The following is a 21,570-nucleotide window of genomic DNA, read 5'->3' on the forward strand; positions in this document are numbered from 1 at the left end:
GTTGTTGTTTTGTCATTACTGTTAATTATTTGTTGTGTTGTCATGTTAACAAGTCTTTTTTTTTTTTTTTTTACACTTGTTGATTGTCACCGTCATTGAGGTCTGTGTCAAGTCTTGAGGTCTATGTATAACCTTCTAAGACTATATCCCAGATATCTTTGCTTTGTAAGGTGATTGCACCTAAAGAAACAAAGATAGCATAGTTCATGTCACATATTATTTGTCCTACAAAATGTATATGACTACCAAAATGTTATACCAATTTATTGTATTATTTTGCATTTAGTAAACAAACTGATTTAAATTGACAAATCAAAGTATTGTTACTTAGGACAATCAAGACCATACTTGAGAGATCCTAAAAATCTGAATACATCATGTTATGTTGAAACTTTCCCCACAATTCCTTTTTTACAGTGCATCAATCCTAGTTTTTACCTTTCTTAAGATCGATTGTGAGCCTCTTTCCACTCTTTTTGTTGTGGTTTTGTAGAGGTGATGGTCCCAGGCTGTTTTTCAGAAGGGGACTGTCAGCACTTTTGCTTCTGGGAGTGGGTGACAGACTGAGGGGTAACGGGGATCCCAGAGAGCGACCCTCTAGACTGCTGCTGGACTCCTGAAACTCAGCTTGCCATCCTGAGGTGGACTCCACAGGCCTCAAGATGGGCTTCACCTTCAGCGGTGGAGGGTCTTTGGTCCGTGTTGATGCGTCAGGGTTTTCCGAGTTGAAGAGGTGGCCGATTACACTCTTCTCAAAGCGTTCTTTATTAAAAACTGGAACAACTTCTAAACGAACGACAGATGAACGCATGGCTTGTCGGAATATTTCCTGTGCTCTGGTAAAAGACAGAGGGAGGAAGAGATAAGGAACACAGGAAATAGAAAAAGCAATTAAGAGACAATCATTTTTTGTTGTTTGATGAAACAAATGAACCTGGAAACTAAAAAAGGTGGAAATTGTAATATATTGAATAGTCTTGCTTTAGATAAAACTCACTTTGACATTGATTCTGACAGCATAATTGGGGTTATGACTAATGAGCCCTACGCATTACAAATGACAAAGCAATCCACCTCCTTCATTTTTGCATGACTAATTTAATTTAAAAACCATCCATCCATCCATCCTGAGCATAATAAGAGTAATGTGACCTTCTACTGGATAATATTAATTCTCCTTAGCGGAGATATATATGCATAATGTACATGATGACCATGGAAGAACTGGGTAATGTTCTAACAGGTATGGCAAGGTCTTCAGACCGAACTTGTATTAACCACAATCTAAAGCAAGCCTATGAGGAACAATTGTATATTCCTATGAACTTTAGCATCCGACAACTTCTGCTCTAATAGCAGCCATCTAATGAAGAGTGTATGTAGAATATATCTTGTTAATTTGGGTTCTCATCATACTATGATCGTAACTGATGCAAATCTAATATCATACGTTAAAAAATGTCCCAAAACCTGATGGTTTGTCAGATCCTGACCGCTTTGGGCCAGGTAGCAGATCTCTAATCAGCTTGACAGCGTGCAGTAATGCAGTGTAAGAGGAGATGATCTGCTACACACACCAAACACAGCACAGTAAATGACCATGACTGCTGGATGGGCTCTGTCGCTGTGGGTTGAGTGTTTTTTCTGCTTTTGAGACCAGTCCAGAGTTGATAGCCATAAATAGAGAACAACAATGGACACCATGCTTGTTTTCACTAGCATGACATGAAAAGTTAGGGCTAAAACTAAGCATCAAGACAGGAAGGAAAAAATATCAGGAGGTGGAGACACAGAAGGGAGACTAGAAGGTGAAAAAGAAAGACTCACTGTGAAAAGGATTTGTCCATTAATTCAGTATCATTAATTTTAACGATACACTCTTCGTCCTGAAAGATGCCTTGCCTTTTGGAGCGACTGTTCTCTTCCACGCCTCGAATGTGCAGACCTAAAGCCCTGAGAGAGAGCAAACCATAAATTACCAACAAAATAGAGCACAGCACCAGCCAGCAACTGGCCATGACAGGCTGCGCTATTGTATTATAATAGAACAACAGCACATGATAAACACCATAATTACACAGTAATTACACAGTAATTACAAAAAGCTACTAATTCAAGTAATAACATCAACACTGTCCACACCAATGTAATGTAGAGAACTTGTGACATGAGGAAAAGTCTCCTACTGTGTATGCATTTGGCTTTGTTTTAGTCCAGGATAAATTTGCGTTCCAGATCTGTTTGATACATCGCCCCCTCTAATGCTTTATATGTTGATGTCATTGTTGAACGGAGAGTGCTTCACACACTTGTATAAATGTAAGATTTATTTTGCTTTTTCTTTTTTTCACCCATTTAATTACATCTATAAAACCTCATCACTACTTTACTGATGCTTCAAGTTTTGCCCTTTCCCACATACACAGTTGCTTGGCAAAACACAAGACAGAAGCGCTATGGCTGGGAGTGATAAAGGCTATCAGGCTGGAGAAACTCAAAGCAGGAGCATGAACGGCAGATGAGTATTAATCCCTCAGTCTTCACTCGCAGGCGCTGCACACGATCTCATTCACCCGGAATAACACATTCATACATTACAGTGGGCCGCAGCACTGTCTGCAGTGCTGTAGAGGCTTGGACAAATTATGGAAGATATCTTTGCAGAAATTCAGATGGACGTTTGGGGAGACACACAGGACTGAAATGGTTTCCTCAGAGAGGTGATATTTGACTGGAGGGATAAAGGTTGGGTTTTCAGTAAATATATGAAAGAGGCTGAGTATATTCGTCTTCAGCTGCTGACAGCCAGCTCACAGCAAGAGCCACAATAACCGGCCTGTTTATGATTCTACACATCACTAAAAACATGCACATGTCCACAGCTACAGCACAGATCAGCTTCAACTGCTATACTATGTGGCCTTACTTTAAATTCATTCATAGATAACCGTTCAAAGTTTGGGGATGGCAAGATTGTCAAAATGCTTTTGAAATAAGTATGTTATGCTCACCAAGGATGCATTTATTTGATCAAATACAGAATTTATATTGTAAAATAGCTATAACTGTTTGAATATATATATTTTTTCAATATAATTTATTCCGGTGATGTAAAGCCAGATTTTCATCATCATTACTGCAGTTTTCAGCATCACGTGATCCTTCAGAAATCAGTCTAACACGCCGATTTGCTGCTCAAGAAACATTTCTTATTATTATCAATGTTGAAAACTAATATTTTTGTGGAAAAGTTTTTCCAGGATTCTTTGACGAATTCTTTTTGGATTTTCCAAGATTCTTTTTGAAAAAAAAAAAAATCAAAAAGCATTTATTTGAAATATATATAAATATTTTGTAACATTATCAATGTATTTACTGTCATTTTGATTAATTTAATGCATCCATGGTGAAAATTAATTAATTATTAATAATAATGACCCCAAACTTTTGAACAGTAGCGTATGCCAGTATTAATAGATCAACCTTAAAGTGGCTAATTGTCATTTTAATACTAGTATTTAAAATATACCACAATTATATCATTTATCATCAGATTCCACAATAATACATTAATACCAGCAGATTCCTCCTATGGTATTATCAGATATTAGCTGGTACATTATGTGTGGTTATTCTCTATCAAAAACGCTTCATGTGTTTAATGTGGAAAAAAATTAAATACTGTCCACAAAGAATCTTTGTCTTGAAGGATGCTGCACACACAAAAATCATTATATAAAGCAACCCTTTAAACAGCCAAAACATAAATTGTAAAATATTGTATCACAATGAAATCATGAAGACCATAAAGCAGTAAAACTAATATCTATAGCTAAAGATACAGCCTTTCTTCAAGAATATGTTACCACTGCAGCTTATTATTCAGCATTCGGAACGAGTCGACTAGTAAATTTAAGAAACCCTAATATAAACTAATAACGTCTCCTATTATCACCTTCAGACTAAATAAAATGATCAATAACGAAAACAAGTGCGCGTAAAAACTCTCCAAAAACACACCAGAGGTCAGATTAGCGGTTTGGTTCTGGACTGAATTAGCCTTGTGTTGGTATAAGACGTGAGAGTGTGACCTGCTAATGCTCAGGAAGGATCTCTTCACCCCTCCATTAGATGTGCTAAAGGCTTCCCGTCCACATGAAGTCACTCTGCATTAGCTAACAGGCCTGTTTACGCTATCGCTCGCCTCACCACTGGAGAATATTACTGCAGTCTTAAGATGGGGTGACCTTTGACACGCAGAGAGAGAGAGGGGCACGGCATGTCTAAAGGAAACAGATGGAGGTTACGGCCTGTGGGAGACGTGAGTGAGGGGGGTGATGGAGAGATACAGGAGGAGAGAGCGAGAGAAACTAGAGAAAAAGACTCAATCCTACAGGGAGGTATCTGTCTTTATTAAGACTCCTGTGCTCTCTCAGTCCCTCGTGACTCTCTCTGATGACTCAGTCTCAGTCAGAAAGAGAAAAAATTACTTAGTGCATGTCAGACAGTAAGAGCGCTCAACCGTAAAAACATCTGGTCATTAACTGAGCCATTCCACAGAAGTTCATGCCAGGTGAAAATTAGCTGAAGTTACTCAGAAATGGCAAGATTATGTGACCTCCAATAGCCAGTCTTCTGCAGGCTGAATCAAAAACATAAAATCTTCAATTTGTTCATGCAAAAAAAATCCAAACTCCGACGCAAGCACCAAAGCTAAGCTAGGGATATAATGACAAACATTTGCTGGAAACTTGAAAGCAACATTATTACTTTCAAGTTAGCGAAATGGGAGTGGAAAAAAGTATGTAGAACTTCATAAATGACAGTTTGATTCTGTGAAAAAAATCCCACTTAGTAAATTATTATTATTATTATTTTAATTAATTATTACTAACCTGCATTTGCTCAAATATATTTGCATTAATTCAGCTACTCGGCACTACTTGCATGTATACTTTTTTCCCATCAGTCATTAAAAAAAAAAATCCATATGCACCACAAATCTTGGTGGGCCTGTTAATAAGGAATATAATGGCCAGTATAACCAATCTATACGGTTTTGTCAGCCTTAAAAAATAAAAATGCATTACATACTAAATTATTTAAATTACAACTTTTAAACACTAGAATTAAGAACTTGAAGGAAAAAACATACTGTTCAAAAGTTTGGGGTCAGTCAGATTTTATTTATTTATCTTTAAAGAAATTAATAATTGTTTTCAGCAAGGATGCATTATATGGACCAAAATCACAGTAAAGACATTCATGATGTTACACAAAAGATTTCTATTTCAAATAAATATTGTTCCTTTGAACTTTCAAGAATCCTGAAAAATAATTAGAAATGCTTCTTGAGCATCAAATCAGCATATTGAATCATTTCTAAAGGATCACGTAACACTGAAGACTGGAGTAATGATGCTAAAAATTGTAGCGTTGCCATCGCAGAAATAAATGATATTTTAAAATATATTCAATAAGAAAAGTTATTTTAAATTGCAATAACGTCACTGTTTTTACTGTGTTTGTGATCAAATAAATGTAGCCTTGAACATAAGAGACCTCGTCAACCGCAAATCTTTGAAAGTTAGTGTGCTTAAGCAATTAACTACAAACAAATAACTAATACTGAGTATTTGTGGACCAAAAAACTTAAGCGTCTTAAGTCGCTGGGGTATATTTGTAGCAATAGCCAAAAATACACTGTATGGGTCAAAATTATAAATTTTTTATGCCAAAAATCATTAGGACATTAAGATCATGTTCCATGAAGATATTTTGTAAATTTCCTACCATAAATATACCAAAACTTAATTTTTGATTAGTAATATGCATTGCTAAGAACTTAATTTAGACAACTTTAAAAGCGATTTTCTCAGTATTTTGATTTTTTTGCAGATTTTTAAATAGTTATATCTCAGGCAAATTTTGTCCAATCCTAACAAACCATACATCAGTGGAAAGATTAATTCAATTTCAAAATGTACCCTTATTTTTGTGGTTTTGTGGACCAGGGTCACATATGGTTACTGATATAAAATAATACATCAAAAACTACATCAGAATAAACAATGGAGAAAGTAGAAGTTAGATATAAAAACTAAATCTAACTTATTTTTACAATTAGTCACCCCCCCCCCCAACTCCCCCTTTAGATCTGAAGTACTTAACTTTTAACCCCTCTCATTTACCCTACAAAATGTCATGATGAGTTTTCCTGAGCCAGCAGCACTCGATGCTGACCCCCCAGCCCTGCTCCTACCATCAAACAGAGCTGTGGGTTTATATACTGCTGACCCGCTCCAAACAGCAGCTGCAGCAGTCTGACCACCACGGGACGCCCAGCTCTCTCCCACAGGAACACACATTCTTCACTTGCTCTACCTGTTCCTCACCACTGAAGCATTAAAGGAACAAAAGTCCTGTCCACAACCATACGCACATCAACATATGACTGTCATCTATTCAGTGTTCAGCAACTCGGCCCTGCTGTATAACAGTGAGAACTATGCAGGTGTACACAGCTTAGCCAAGCAAAAAACAGATCATTTACATACAAGTCTTAAAGTATGCATTTAAAATCTTAATGCACATTTCTGTTCTTATTGTGCACAAGTCATCAGTGCACGTTGTTCTATGAAATAGACACATTGTTATTGTATTTTTGTTTACTCACTAAATCTTCTGCTCTGGTCTGAGAAACTTAAAAGAATCATTTAAAAATAAAATGTAAAAAAGCATCCAAGGTCCTAAACAATATAATTTCATTGCATTTTCCATTTTAAAAATTTCTGTAAAATTTACTAGAAAAATCATAAGTTGAGGTGAAAAATATAGAAGGTCTGCACTTTTTAAATCAATAATTAAAAAATACATATACATATTTTACAATAATATTATTGGCGTTAACCAAGACTACAAATTGCAAACTTGCAATTCAATCAGCTGCAAGTGGTATTAGGGCAGGGATATTATCATAAGAGAGAATTTGATTGGACAAAAACTAGTGCAGGATGAGTCATTCATATTTTAAATTCTTATTAAATTCTGCTAAACATATTTTATCAACCTTTAGTAGTATACTAGCATACAGATAGCCCAAAAGCTAAAAAGACATGAACTAAAAGCTACAAACACCCACTTCTGAATCACGACTTCAAACGCAGGAGAGCAGCACAAAACATTCCCATAATCCCCCACTCCAAAAAACAGGCAGACACAAACAAAGCTCTGAATGTGTGCGGTGCAGCTTTAGATTTCTCTGGCGCACGTCACCATGCTTTAGGTAAGACATGCATCACGGGAAAGTGTGCGTTTGCGTATGAGGAGGAGAGAGAGTGAGAAATGCTGCACTAACCTTCCGCTGAGAGAGGAACAGTACGGCACCACGTGTATTCCTAGAGGCCCTTGCTCTCCTGAAATCTCCACCGTCTTTGTGAGGCTGCTGCTGCACACACACAAGAACAAAACCCATCAGTCACAATATTAAGAAGTCAGACTACACAACATAAACCCGTGTAAACTCACTGTCTCCTGGCCCTCAGATCTCCCACATACGCGGGTGCAGAGCCGTACATGTCTGTGTTACTCAGCTCTCTAGCACATGATCCTGTTTTCCTACATTCCCTGCTGAAATAGTTTCCATGATGTCTGCCTTTCTGACTAATTTTCAAATGCTCCTCTTTTTTTTGTATCCCTGTTTTCCCCTTTTTCAGCAGTTAATGTTCTTGGCATGTGGTGTGATGATATAGCAGGAGTATAAGTGGATAACTGTGGACAGAATGGTTCGTTGCACTGCAGCGGCGGTCATCTGCCTTTAATCCACAACTAATAGCTCTTCATGGTGGAATATTTGCAGAGTCATACATGAGCGAGTACAGTAAGCCACTGCAGGAGCTGGAGAGAGAGAGACAGGCAGAGACCGACCCACTACGGATTTGAAATTAAGCAAACATGACACACCAAACTGTTAGAAAGCATTTTATGAAACGGGCAATTCTGGAAGCTGATTGGTCAGTGCAGGATTTCATGTTTGGCTGGTTAGTTCCCATTAGCCCCTGCTGGTAAATGCTGTAACTACAATATCTGTTCGCAAAAAGCAGCTTTCTCCATTGAGCTTTGCATGTAACAAATTGTCCTTTTTTGTCTGCAATAAACTGTCATTGCATGAAAAAATGTTTAGAATACTGAGGATTAAAAAAAAATTGTAAATTAATAAATAGTCTATTAGTATAAAATAAAAAAATATTACACCGTAAAAACATTAAAATTGAGAAATAGTATTACAATTTAAATAAATAATTCAAACATGTAATTTACTAAATGTTTTAATTCAATGTATTTTTAAACATTTATTTATCTTTAAAGAAGTCGCTTTCAAACATCTTATACAGTAAACATTTATATTACAAAATATGTTTACATAACTAAATTAATAATGGTTTTTGATTTGAATATATTTTATTTCTGTGATGGCTGTGATGATTACTCCAGTCTTCAGTGTCACGTGATTCCTCAGAAATCATTTTAAATGAATGAATTACTGCTCAAGAAACATTTCTTATCATCAATGTTGACATTTGTGCTGCTTGGTATGGAAACCTTCATCTTTAATCAAATTTATCTTTGGTAAATAGAAAGTTTAACAGCATTTATTTAGGGGGGAAAAAATTTCATTAATGTAACCTTGCTGAATAAAAGTAATATCTTTCAAAATAAACTTACTGAGCTCAAACCTTTAAATAGTAGCGTATATCTTAATATTTTTTTTAATAAACTATCAAAAACCATCATTTAAAATTTCACTAAGTGAATGTATAAACTGACATAAGGCTAGAATTGAGACTGGCAAAAACAAACCAACTAAAATCTGGAATGAAGCGAATGTGTCACAGAGCACTTTAGTTTATGTGCCAGCCATTCGTTTAGACTCGCATATCATCTGGAAATTAAAGTGTAACCAAAACTGTCTCTACTGCTGTTATTTATTTATCTTTGCAGTGAATTTTCTTGATCAGAAACTAGTAGCACTTAACAGAGAACGAGTGAGAGCCAGTCTGCATCGAGTCAAACAAGAACAATGGTTTATAAAGTTTGATGCACTTCAAATAGTGTGCACACTACATACTAAGCCCTGAAGAGCCTCATCCCTGAGCTAGTCCTGAGACATAGCCTAGTGTAGATGATCAGCCCTGAAATAACTTCAAATACAACAAATCCTCGAATCCAAGGCTAAACTCTCCGAGGGGATTAATTTCACTTTGAATAGTCAAGAAAACTAGAACACTGAGAAGCAAACAAATCAAATGGGTTAAAAAATAAAAAACACATCATTTACATACAAGTCTTAAAGTATGCATTTAAAATCTTAATGCACATTTCTGTTCTTATTGTGCACAAGTCATCAATCAGTGCACGTTGTTCTATGAAACAGACACATTTTTTTCCAATCTTTAGATGAAATGTAGTTTTTGTATTTTTGTTTACTCACTAACTCTTCAGCTCTGGTCTGAGAAACTTAAAATAATTTAAAAATAAAATAATAATTTAAAAATAAAAATGTAATTTTTTTTTACATGTTTTACCCCCCCCCCCCCCCCCCCCCTCCCTCCCCTTCACAAAATCTGTTCCGATTGGAAAATTAAAATCAAATGTGACCCATTTTCTTGGAAGGATTAAATGCATAAATTCTAAAATAATTTTTTTAAGACTCCATGAATAATATCTAAAATTCATAATGCATTTTTCATTTTTAAAAATTCTGTAAAATAAAAAAAAATTAGAATTGCTGGGGCCACAGTACTATTCCTTCAACGAAGTACGTGTGAAGTACATGTCATTATGCCTGAGGGACAGATCATGAGGAACATACCACTAGAAATTACAGAAAACATTATTTCAATATATTTCAAATATTATTTCAATATAAAATAGCTGATTTTTATTTGATTGGATTAAAATGTAATTTACTCCTGAATTTTCGCCATCATTACTTCAGTCTTCAGTGTCACGTGATCCTTCAGAAGTCATTCTAATATGCTGACTTGTTCAAGAACAATGTTAAAAATGTTAAAAACAGTTGTGCCGCTCTAATATCATATCTTTTCAGAATTTTTAATGAATAGAAAGTTCAAAACAACAGCATTTACTGGAATAAAGAAACATTTTGTACAAATATAAATGTCACGATCAATTTAGTGAAATAATTTCATTAAAAAAATGCAACATTATATTTCTGCAACAGTTATAAAGATGTTTTTTAAGATATAATACATGTTTGTGTCAGCATACTAAATGTCCATGAATCTAATCAAAACTCTGACATTGAGTTTAACCATTCATTTAAACATATTCATTGCAATTTTATTATAACAGTGGCTGTTTGGTTGAAATGATCGGTCCTCTGTTTGAAAAAAAAAAAAAAAACTACTTTAAGCTAATTCAGAGGAAATATATAGCAAGATGTATTTCGAAAAACATCAAAAGTCTGAAAAACAAAGATCCCTTTCTCTCAGCATACTAAGGTCTTCTGCAATAACCACTTAATGATCAGTTGTATTGCTATAATGCCAGTGCTCAACACTCCCAAACAAGCATCTAGCTCAATAATTTACCCGTGTGTGAGGTCTTAACGACTCCAGCAGGCTGACCACACACGCACAAACAAACATACATAAATACACCCTTCTCCAAGCTCCTGCTTGACTTTAATTCTCTCATTTTTCCTGACGTATGTAGTGCAGATTGTGTCTGACTGTGTGTGAGAGTCTATTTGGAGAAAGAGCTGAGACTGTTGAGATGCTAATGCAGGAGAGAGCTGTCTGCCCAGAGCTCAGAGGACTCAACACTGATAAGCAACCCTAGCACAGATAACTCTGTCTGAGAGAGAGAGAGAGAGAGAGAGAGAGAGAGAGAGATGGGGTTTAAACACAATCACCATGAGATGGAAACCGCAAACAACGACAACAAAGACAGGGGGGGGGGGCTGTGGTAAGCATGAGTAAATCCTGTGAAGTGCAGTTTCATCAACTCACCAGTTTCGTTAATCAAGGACGGCTCAAATAAGAAATTTCAAAGAGACTCAGCTCCTTGAGGAGGGGCCAGGGACCCCCGAAATAATTAGTCAGGCTTAAACGGGGGGGGGCTTCCTAGCACCCTTCTATCTTGCACTCCCTCTCTCACTCTCAATTTCAAAATGTTGTGTCCTAAATTACTAACTATGCACTCATTCCATGCACTATGTGCTATTTATTGTATGAATTTTCTAAGGTTAGAGGGACACTTCAGGAGCACTAGCCCTGCTGCGTAGTCATCAGATGCCTATCAGCTGTCATCTTAGGAAATATTCTTAATGAAAAAGTGACTGATGTGGGGACAACTCAATTGAATTCAGTGCAGGCGAGAGGAACAGCACAATACTTTGTCTAATAAGCAAGCTAATGCTCATAGCATGCAAACTGTATACTTAATTTATATAAAAAAAAAATTTTGTTTGTTTTTGTTTTCAAATCTAGAGTAACTTTTCTTTGTGAAAATACTAGGATTTGGAACAGAGCTCAGAACCCTCGTTTCTTTCGTTCATTACCTCATTCCTACTTTTCCTCTTTGGTTAAACATCCAACATCAATAGGCAAACAAATGAATGGTAGAGAAAGCCTGATACATCGTCTAAAGATGAGGACAGCTGATGAAAGCATGGCTGTGAAACAGGAAAAGGGCACTCGAGCAGGTGTCCTTTTTATTCACCTGCTCTCTCTTCCATACAGACAGAAGGTACAAAAAAGCGAAATAAAAGGCAGATAGGAATAAAAGAGAGCAAATTACCAAAGCTCTCTCGTCTTTTCAACTCTCCATCTTCAAAGTGCTGAGCTTCAGCAGCTTTGCACAAATAGGAGCTGTGGTTCAGATTAACAGCCTCTCTTGTGATTGTGTACGGGCCGAGTGTGGGCCCGCTTCGCTAAGAGTTCCTAGAGAAACATGCGATCCTTCTCTGAATGAAGGAATATTTGAATACAGTTGCCGTTTCTTTATACGTCGACTATTGTGTTGTGTATTCGGAGATGTCTGATGTAGGTTGGAGAGGATTGAGTAATGGAAAATGTATGTGAAGAGGTGTGAACAAGGCTGTGTGTTTACCTGCGTGTGTTTAACCCAGAGTAAAGCTCCCCTATAGGGCTGAAATAATCCTGCTATTCAGAAGGACTTTAATTCGGCCTCACAATCAGGGATCCAGTCACTCAACAGGGATGCAGAAAGCACCGCATGTACAATCACGCTCTCAGTCTCATGCGGCTAATATGCCAGACTCACAGCATTAAAGGATGACTAATGTTAAACCAGTTTACCATCGGAATAAATACAGGGGTGGGTAAAACTTACTTAAACAGCACTTTGCAAACACAAAGGTAATTGGCAGGTTACTTTAAAGAAACACTTTGTCTTAAGTGCTACTCATACAGAAATGTTAGAAATGATTTTTAACTAAAGCATGTACTGCATCTATCCCACACGTCTGATTACCGCAGTCAATGCCAAACGTACTTACGGTAACACACTAACAAGGGAGATCCATGGAACAAATGTTTTCAACGTATTATATGAGCTGTGAAGTTGTCTAAATCCTCTTTTTGAGGTGGGAAGAATTTCTAGTTTTTATATATTTTTATAGCAATAGTTTGGACAGGACCCTTTTCTATTCTAACATGACAGTGCCTCTGTGTATAAGGCACGGTTCAAAAAGTCATGATTGATTGAGTCAGTGTGGAAGAACTTGAAAAGATCTGCAGAAAGCCAAGTCCTGATCCCAGCTGAACTCCTCTGGTGTGACTTTAAATGCAGACCTTGAGCCAAAAACTCTCTACTTTACGTTTTGGCGAATTGGCGGCTAATGAATCCACATGTTTTCATATGAACAGCTTACACCTCATGGACAGTTATGTTAAGGTGTGGACATTTATGCTTACTTTTTTTTTTATTGTATGTTTCTATACTAATTACATCATGTGAATTCCTATACAAAATCACCATCCCACAAAACAGTTGTTTTCCTATAGGATCGGCTGCATAAACCTCTCATATAACTTCCACAAACCTCTATGAATACTCTACAAACCTGTAGGCCTTTAAAGTTCCCCAATCTGAGACAGTCTGAGATTCACATTCTCAAATTTAAACCTCCAGATTGAGCCGCAGGATGCATCCAAGCTGTCAGTCAGGCGCTCAGAATGGGGTTCTCAGTGCACCTCCCATCACCGTCGTCATCATCATACCACCGTATCGATCAGACGTGGCGCTGACACGGTCACAATGCGGCTCTAATCCACTACGATACTGACCGCTGAGCCCCAGATTACCAGCACCACCTCTTTTCATTACTTCAATTACCTTTCACTTGAGAACAGCTCTCGCTTAATTGATTCAAGAGAGATTGCATGCTTTCTATTAGAAAATCTTAAGCACCCAGGTATAATCTCGTGGCAGAAACTAATACAAGGCAAATCTTTGATACTGCTGTTTATCTTAGCCGAAATTAAAGCTCCAGAGGCAGCGTGTGTGAAATGTTATCCCGCAGACTGAATCGAGATCAGTTAAGAGCAAATGCGGAGTTAGACGCAGGAATCGGGCTCAACGCTGATGGGGTTAGAGTTTAAGATTTTCTCACTGTTTCTCTGATAAAGCGGATGGTTATCAGTGGGTGTGTGTGTGATTGGCAGAGAGGGTGATGATAAACGGGTGTCAGTGTGAAAGAGGCCCGAGGGGTTGACAGCAGGGAGTCAACGGCACAATGGCACAGCAGATAAGAGCGCACAGATGAGTCTGCGGCCCCTCAGAATGACTACACAGAGAAAGACAGACAGAGGAAGGAAGAGTAGGGAAAACAGACGGAGAGAGGGGCGAAAGGAACAAAGGTGGAGAAGTGAAGTGCTTATGGAGAAGGGGCCGCAGGGGCAGACGCCGATGACACAATAAGATGATGAAGTGATGGGAAATGGAAACACAACAGACAGAGGTGCAAAAAGGCCAAATGAGACACATATACAAAGGAAATATAAAACAGTCTGAGAGAAACCAAGAGACTAAGGAGGGAAAAAAAGATAAAGACGAGAGCATTTCAGAAAACTGGAGCTTGGCGAAGTATATTGAACACTAAAGATTTTACAGATGATAGAGTAGGCAAAGAAAAAACGTCCATTAGGTTTTCTACTGAGCATTCCGTTTCAATGGACCACTGTATTTGAATCATTCAAAACATTGACAGTAAAGTCATTTATAATGTTACATATTTCAAATAAATTATGTTCTTTTGAACTTTCTCAATCAAAGAATCCTGAACAAAAAATGTATCATGATTTCCACATTATTCCACATTGATAATAAAAATGTTTTCTTGTGCAACAATCAGCATATTAGAATGATTTCTGAAAGATCATGTGACACTGAAGACTGCATAATGGCTGCTTTGCCATCACAGGAAATCACATTTTAAAATATAAACAGTTATTATATTGTAAAATAGAAATAATATACTAATGTAATAATTGTAATAAAATTTCACAATATTGTTTTTATATTTTTGATCAAATAAATGCAGCACAATATTAATGTTTTTATATTTTTGATCAAATAAATTGAATCTACTTCTTGCATGATGGTTTATCTAATTGAAAAGACAAATACATCTATTTAAGACCTATTTTTAATAAGATAATCCATAATTTGAACAAGTCATAATTCTAAATGTAAGAATTACAACAGTAAAGTCTAGTTGAAAACAGTGTTGAATACCATAGAAAGATTGGAATTTTTTTTATTTATTTTTTTTGTTATATTGTTTAGCCTCACAGCACAAACAGCAAGTCTATGCATAGCTTAGACAGACAGCTAATAATACACAAAGTATAACTTAGCTTAACCGGCCTCATTTCTACCTGTAGTCCAAGTGTATGTCAGTGTCCCTATTAAATCACATGATTCATAAGGACTCGTCTGTGCTCAGAAATGACACTTCTTCATCTCTTCCTGTTTTCTAGTTGACAATACAAGCCAATTCGCACAGGGCATCAATCATGAAACACAAGCAGTAAATTCCATAGTAAATCATTTGTAAAACAATTCTCACGAAATTGAATTCAAAGCAACAATTTATGTGAGAATAGTTTTACCAATGATTTACATAGAAATTCTTTATTTTTGAGGTTCATGAAAGAGGAGCAACAGTTTTGTTGTTTTCTCACAAGAAACAAAACAATGCATCCCTGTAGACTCAATATGATCAATATGAAAGTTATTAATATGATAAAAACTTTAGGGTCATGAATCAAGGATTTTATTATTATATTAGCCTATATTTATTTACTATCATTATAGACTATTATTTTTATCACAATATTTTTGGACTATTTTTAATGGTCCTGTAATGTTTTTTTTGATCTAGGCAGACGTGGTCACTTGAAACTATTTTCATAAGAGTTACGATTTTTTAAAAATTCTCATTTTGTGTTTCACGGAAGAATGAAACTCATACGGGTTTTAAACGACATGAGGGTGAGCGAACTATTCCTTTAAGGTGACCAACCATAAAGCCACTGAACATTTTCTTGGAATTACACATTCCTACAACCTATAAATGTTATTAGCAAAGTGCTGTCCGTACTTATGGCTTTCAATTTCTATATTCAAAGTGCAAGTGATAATTCATTTTTTCCCTCTCAATTTCAAGGATCATTTGCAGAGAGCAGAGAGCATACAGCATTCCTCACAGTGATGGCACAGCCGGTTGCTATGGTGAGAGGCTGGTAGAAGAGTCACGCTGTGAGGATGTGACCCTATCAACCCTCCTTACTGTCCGTCTGTGCTCTGAATGTGTTTAGGGGAATATTTGACTCCCTCACGAAATCCATTCTGTGCAAACAGGAGATTGTGAACAAAAATAAAACCTTAAAGCTCTACAAATTTGTATAGAACTTAAAGGAATAAGTCACCCAAAAAACGGCGCACTCTCAGGCCATTCAAGATGTAGATGAGTTTTTGTCTTTATCAGAACAGATTTGGAGAAACTTAGCATTGCATCACTTGTTCATTAATGGATCATCTGCAGTGAATGGGTGCCGTCAAAACAGCTGATAAAAACATCACAATAATCTACAAGTATAATCCACACTACTCCATCAATTAAAGTCTTGCGAAGCTGTTTTTGACTTGAAAACACTGTTTCCGGCTAATATATCTAGTCCTCTATCCATGATATTGCTTTCTCCAGTGAAAAAGTAATCTCGTCTGAATCAGCACAGAAATATGCACAGATCAACCACCATTTACAAGCAAAATCAGTCCGAAACCTTTCTATACAAATACACTGGTAGATTTTGGTGTGAGAGGACAACAGGGGATGGACTTTTTCAATGGAGTAAACATTATTATGGATTATGGGCTGGTATTTTGGTCAGAAGCGACAGTTTAAAGTTAAAGGGATAGTTCACCCAAAAATGAAAATTTGATGTTTATCTGCTTACCCCAAGGGCATCCAAGAATTAGGTGACTTTGTTTCTTCAGTAGAACACAAACAAAGATTTTTAACTCAAACGTTGCAGTCTGTCAGTCATATAATGGCAGTCAATGGGACCCACGGCTTTGAGAGTAAAAAAAACATACACAGACAAAACCAAATTAAACCCTGCAGCTTGTGATGATGCATTGAGGTTTAAGACACGAAACAATCAGTCTGTGCAAGAAACTGAACAGTATTTATATAATTTTTTACCTCTGATCCACCGCAATGTCCAACTGTCCTGAGCGCGTTCACAACAGCGCTTTTTTTTTACTCTCAAAAGGCGTGGGTCCCATTGACTGCCATTATATGACTGACAGACTTCAACGGTTTGAGTTAAAAATCTTTGTTTGTGTTCTACTGAAGAAACAAAGTCACCTACATCTTGGATACCCTGGGGGTAAGCATATAAATATCAAATTTTCATTTTTGGGTGAACTATCCCTTTAAATTATTTTATGATGGATTTGTTTCTTCCAAACACACATCTTTTCACTTTAAAAGGCATTAACCTATGGACTGAAGTCGTGTGGATTACATGTGGGTAATTAAAGGGAACGTCGTGGCCTAATGGTTAGAGAGTCGGACTCGTAATCGAAAGGTTGTGGGTTCGAGTCCCCGGCCGGCAGGGATTGTAGGTGGGGGGAGTGAATGTACAGCGCTCTCTCCACCCTCAATACCACGACTGAGGTGCCCTTGAGCAAGGCACCGAACCCCCAATTGCTCCCCAGGCACTGCAGCATGGCTACCCACTGCTCCGGGTGTGTGTTCACGGTGTGTGTGTGTGTGTGTGTGCATTTGTTCACTACTCACTGCTGTGTGTGTGCACTTGGATGGGTTAAACGCAGAGCACCAATTTCGAGTATGGGTCACCATACTTGACAATACGTCACGACTTTACTTTACTTTTTACTTTAAAGTTTTTAACAGCTGTTTGGACTTTTTGGAATTTTGACGGCACCCATTCACTGCACAGAATCCATTGGTGAGCAAGTGTCGTAATGCGAAATTTCTCCAAATCCGTTCTGATCAAGAAACAAAATCACTTCCATCTCGAATGGCCTGAGGGTGAGAACATTTTCAAAAAAATGTTGGGTAAACTATTCCTTTAGTAAACAAATCTCCAATATACTAGAACCTATTATAACACAGAATGTGTATTTCCAAAATCACCAGAAAGCATAAATTAACATATGACGTCCAAAAGAATTAAAACTTTAATTTAGTAAAAACCTACCAGCAGTGATGATTGTTTGTACTAAATCATTTAGCTGAAGCCTGGACAATATGGCCACAAAAAGGGAACATAAGTCAAATAAAAATGGAAAGACAAAATGTTTTGTTTTGTAAATCGATAGATTAATTTAAAGAAAGCATGATGCAGTAGCATTTACACCACTGTGGTTCTGTCTGATTTGCATGTTTGAGTGTGTGGAAACAGAGAGTGCATCAGAAGTGTGGATCAGAGGTACTGAAGGCCAGGAATGAGCCCAGACTCTAATGTTCAGATGCGCTCTGGGATTCAGAGGAGGTTGGCGAGAGCGTCTCTAATCCCAGGCTGGCTCATTAGTCATCTCTCTCCTTGATTAATGCATGTGTTTGTTTGTGTTGTGTGAGCCCTTCCCCTCTGCTTTCTGAAGCTGCTTAATGAATAATCATTTTATATGCAAGTGCCACAAAGCCTTGATCTTCTCAATGAGGAGCAGGAAACTTGGGATGTTAGCTAATGATATGATATGAGGGAAAGAAAAAAATTAGCACATTTTAAACAACAAAAACAACAACATATACAGTACAGTGAGGTCTAAAAATACTAATATGTAAAATGAAGAAAGGATATTTTAAATTCTGAACTATTCCTAGATCAATAGTGAAATAAGTAAAGTGCCCTCCATAAGTATTGGAACAGTAAAGACAAAATTGCTCTGTTGGCTGTGGAGTCAAGACATTACACTACTACTCCGCACAGATGATCTTGTTTCCACTCAAGCTCAAGATCCTCTTTGGATCATTTTTCAATCATGTTGAAGAACATGATCATAAGGTGTAGAAAAAAACTAAAAACTTTACACTAATTTTTCAATTCAACTTAAAACTGTTCTGCTGATAATCAAATTTGCAAAAGTTTAAAATTACATTATTGAAGCACAAAACAATGTAAAAACAGAAGACTAGTGGGTCTCAGACTTTTGGATCCGACTTTACACACAATACTGTTAAAAAGTTTTGAGTCAGTAACTTTTTTTTAATGCTTCTATTATGCTCAATTAATTTGTCTGCATTAATTTGTTGAAAAACACTGAAAAAACAGTAATATTGAGAAACATTATTATAATGTAAAAATTTGCTCCAGTATTCAGTATCCAGAAATGAATACAAAGAAACATCTTATTATAAATGCTGAAAACGATGTTTTTGTGGAAGCTGCAATTCTTTTTTTTCCCCTCAAAACTTTATTTGAAGTAGAAATAAATTTTATAACAGTAAAAATGTCTTTACTGACACTTTTAATCAATTTAATGTATCCTTGCAGAATAAAAATTATTTATTTTGGAAAAAATACTTACAAACTTTTAAACAGTAGTAGGGCTGCAACAACTAATCGATAAAATCGATTATTATCGATTATGAAAATCATCGACAACGATTCTCATTATCGATTAATCGGGTCTGCCCACAGTGCACGTCCAACTTCAGCTGGTTAGTCAAATTACGGCACTGAATAATGCATTTCTATGGACAAAATGCATCTAAAAATAGTGGAGGAAACAGAATGAGATTCTGCCGGAGAAGCACGTGATCCAAGCTGCCCAAAACATGATAATTCTTTATTTTAAGTTTTAAGTTAATGCATAAGAGTAATGGCTTGCCCTGTCAGGCGCTTTGACAGATGCGTGTGCGTCCTCAGCGCAAAAACGTTCAGTTTACGGTCATATCCTTATCTATAAATGCCACAAATTCACGCGAGCATATCCATTTTTGCATAAAGGTCCGTCCTGACAGTCTGTGTTAAGTTTAAAATACCGAATGAGCGCCGCGCACGCGCGTCAGACGGACAGAACACAGTAGAGAGGGAGACAATTAATAGGCTTTTCAGCGCAAACATATCCATTGTGCTGAATTATCTGTTGTTGAAAGTTAATTTAAGGTTTAAAATAAATTAAAATATTTTATGAGAGTAGGAACTTTAAAGGGATAACAGCGTGTAATTGTCTGTCTGAATATAAACATGAGACGCTCCATAACGGCCTTTTACAGGATAAAGAAATGACGAGGTGACTGTGATCAAAGTAGTTCCTGCAGAACATTACTCTTACCTGTTGGTTAACACTGAGTTTGTCTTTTTATTCGTCTTTATTATTAATCTTTATTATTTTAATTTTTAATAGAGGTTTAAACTATATTCAATTTTTACAATGCTTAACAAATTTATGTAAGTTTTTTAACAATGTGTTTATGTAAGGTTTGTGCCACTGCTGCTCTAAAGTAACAGTATTGGTGATAACCAAAATCATTTTTCGGCTTTCTGTACTGGTTAGTACTCCAATATGTGTAAGCTCTTTAGTAACAGTAGTAGGCTATTTTTAATGCTATAATATCATTATTGCTGTTATCTATGAAAGAAAACCAGAGCACTTATTTTTTCTTGTATTTTTTATTTGAGTATTTTTTTTTCGCGATACCCAATTGCAGTCAAAAAGTACATAAACAATACCAGCAAGAATGCAAGCTGTTATGAGGCCATTTTTTATTATTATGTCTAATAAATGACAATAACATTTTTAAATTTAAACAAATTTTTGACAAATTTCTAAAATATGTTTTCTCTTTATTATGCTAAGTGGTCTAATAAATTAAGCACTGTATGTTTTCATAGCATTCAGTTGTCACATTTGTTTGAAGGACATTGGGCAGAATGTGGAATAGTGTTTTTTTTGGTCAATATTTTTTTAATCCGATTAATCGATTAATCGAAAGAATAATCGGCCAACTAATCGATTATCAAAATAATCGTTAGTTGCAGCCCTAAACAGTAGTGCAAGTGACACACACACACACACACACACGCACACACACACACACACAGTCTTCTTACTTGACACTGAGAGGGCCAGATTTGCTGTTGCCAGTCACCTCGGCTGTAAAGTCCATGTCAGTCTGTACATGCATTCCCTACAAAAACAAGAAAGATGCACAAAAACCGTGAGAAACTGCAAGAAAAAGGGTGAAAAATAAACACAGGCCAAACAATGTGCAAAATTCTTAAAAACAGGACAACTGATAATTTAAATTATATTTCAGTATAGATTTTGTAAGTAAATAAATATAAATACTTTCACTTTGAACATTTTATGCGACTAGACAACCAAATATGTCCGTTTGATGCAAATGTTCAAAAAGCACCATTTAAATGGAACAGATGGGATGCAAGAATGCATACTTTATGGACACCCCTAAAAAAACACTTACAAAGAACATATAGAAAGAAAATACATTTAATGGTAAAATAAACAGGCAATAAATGCAAATGCTAGCTAATGACGAGCAAAACGAGTCACATAATAGGACGTTATTTTACTTGCCAACCAGTTGCAAAGGCTCAAGGGAGGAATTTCCTCTGACAGAAATGGCTGCTGATTTGAGCATTAAAAGACCATTAGAGCGGATGTGCCAGAACTGATGAATTTCTCTCAAGAAAAACACCAAATTTATCTCATGTCAGGATTTGAGAATGATCATTAGTCATGTAGCCGCACTAGCGCATGTGTCGCATTATGCTTGACAGTAATTACAAATATGTACCACGTATGTGTGTAAATGTGGTTTGTAACAGGATAGTAACTTGCACAAGGAATATCAACGTGTGTGTGTGTCCAATGAAATGCAATAATTAATTGTATGTGGCATGTCAGGCTTCACTTGGATGGCTATGTTTGTACCAAAACATCATTTAGCGGATGTTGTGCCGAGCTTAGCTGATTTTTGTGCACACCGACATTGTCATTAATGAGAACAATGTAACA

At 36.5% G+C, this 21,570-nt stretch overlaps 1 protein-coding gene across 4 annotated transcripts in view; it reads right to left on the bottom strand.

Moving 5' to 3' along the window:
• The window catches only part of pard3bb (par-3 family cell polarity regulator beta b), a 286,069-nt gene that overhangs the window by 172,679 nt on the left and 91,820 nt on the right, over window positions 1–21,570 (bottom strand). For 3 of the 4 annotated variants that reach the window (XM_079427536.1, XM_079427535.1, XM_079427537.1), the window contains exons 6-9: window positions 20,643–20,719; window positions 7,358–7,447; window positions 1,828–1,953; window positions 439–836 (exon numbers count right to left, since the gene is read on the bottom strand). In XM_079427536.1, coding sequence (XP_079283662.1) covers window positions 439–836; window positions 1,828–1,953; window positions 7,358–7,447; window positions 20,643–20,719 — 691 coding nt within the window. The remainder of the gene's footprint in view (window positions 1–438; window positions 837–1,827; window positions 1,954–7,357; window positions 7,448–20,642; window positions 20,720–21,570) is intronic. The other variant, XM_079427538.1, reaches the window with a different exon arrangement.

The sequence above is a fragment of the Barbus barbus genome, assembly GCF_936440315.1.
Source record: "Barbus barbus genome assembly, chromosome: 10".
Lineage (NCBI taxonomy): Eukaryota > Metazoa > Chordata > Actinopteri > Cypriniformes > Cyprinidae > Barbus > Barbus barbus.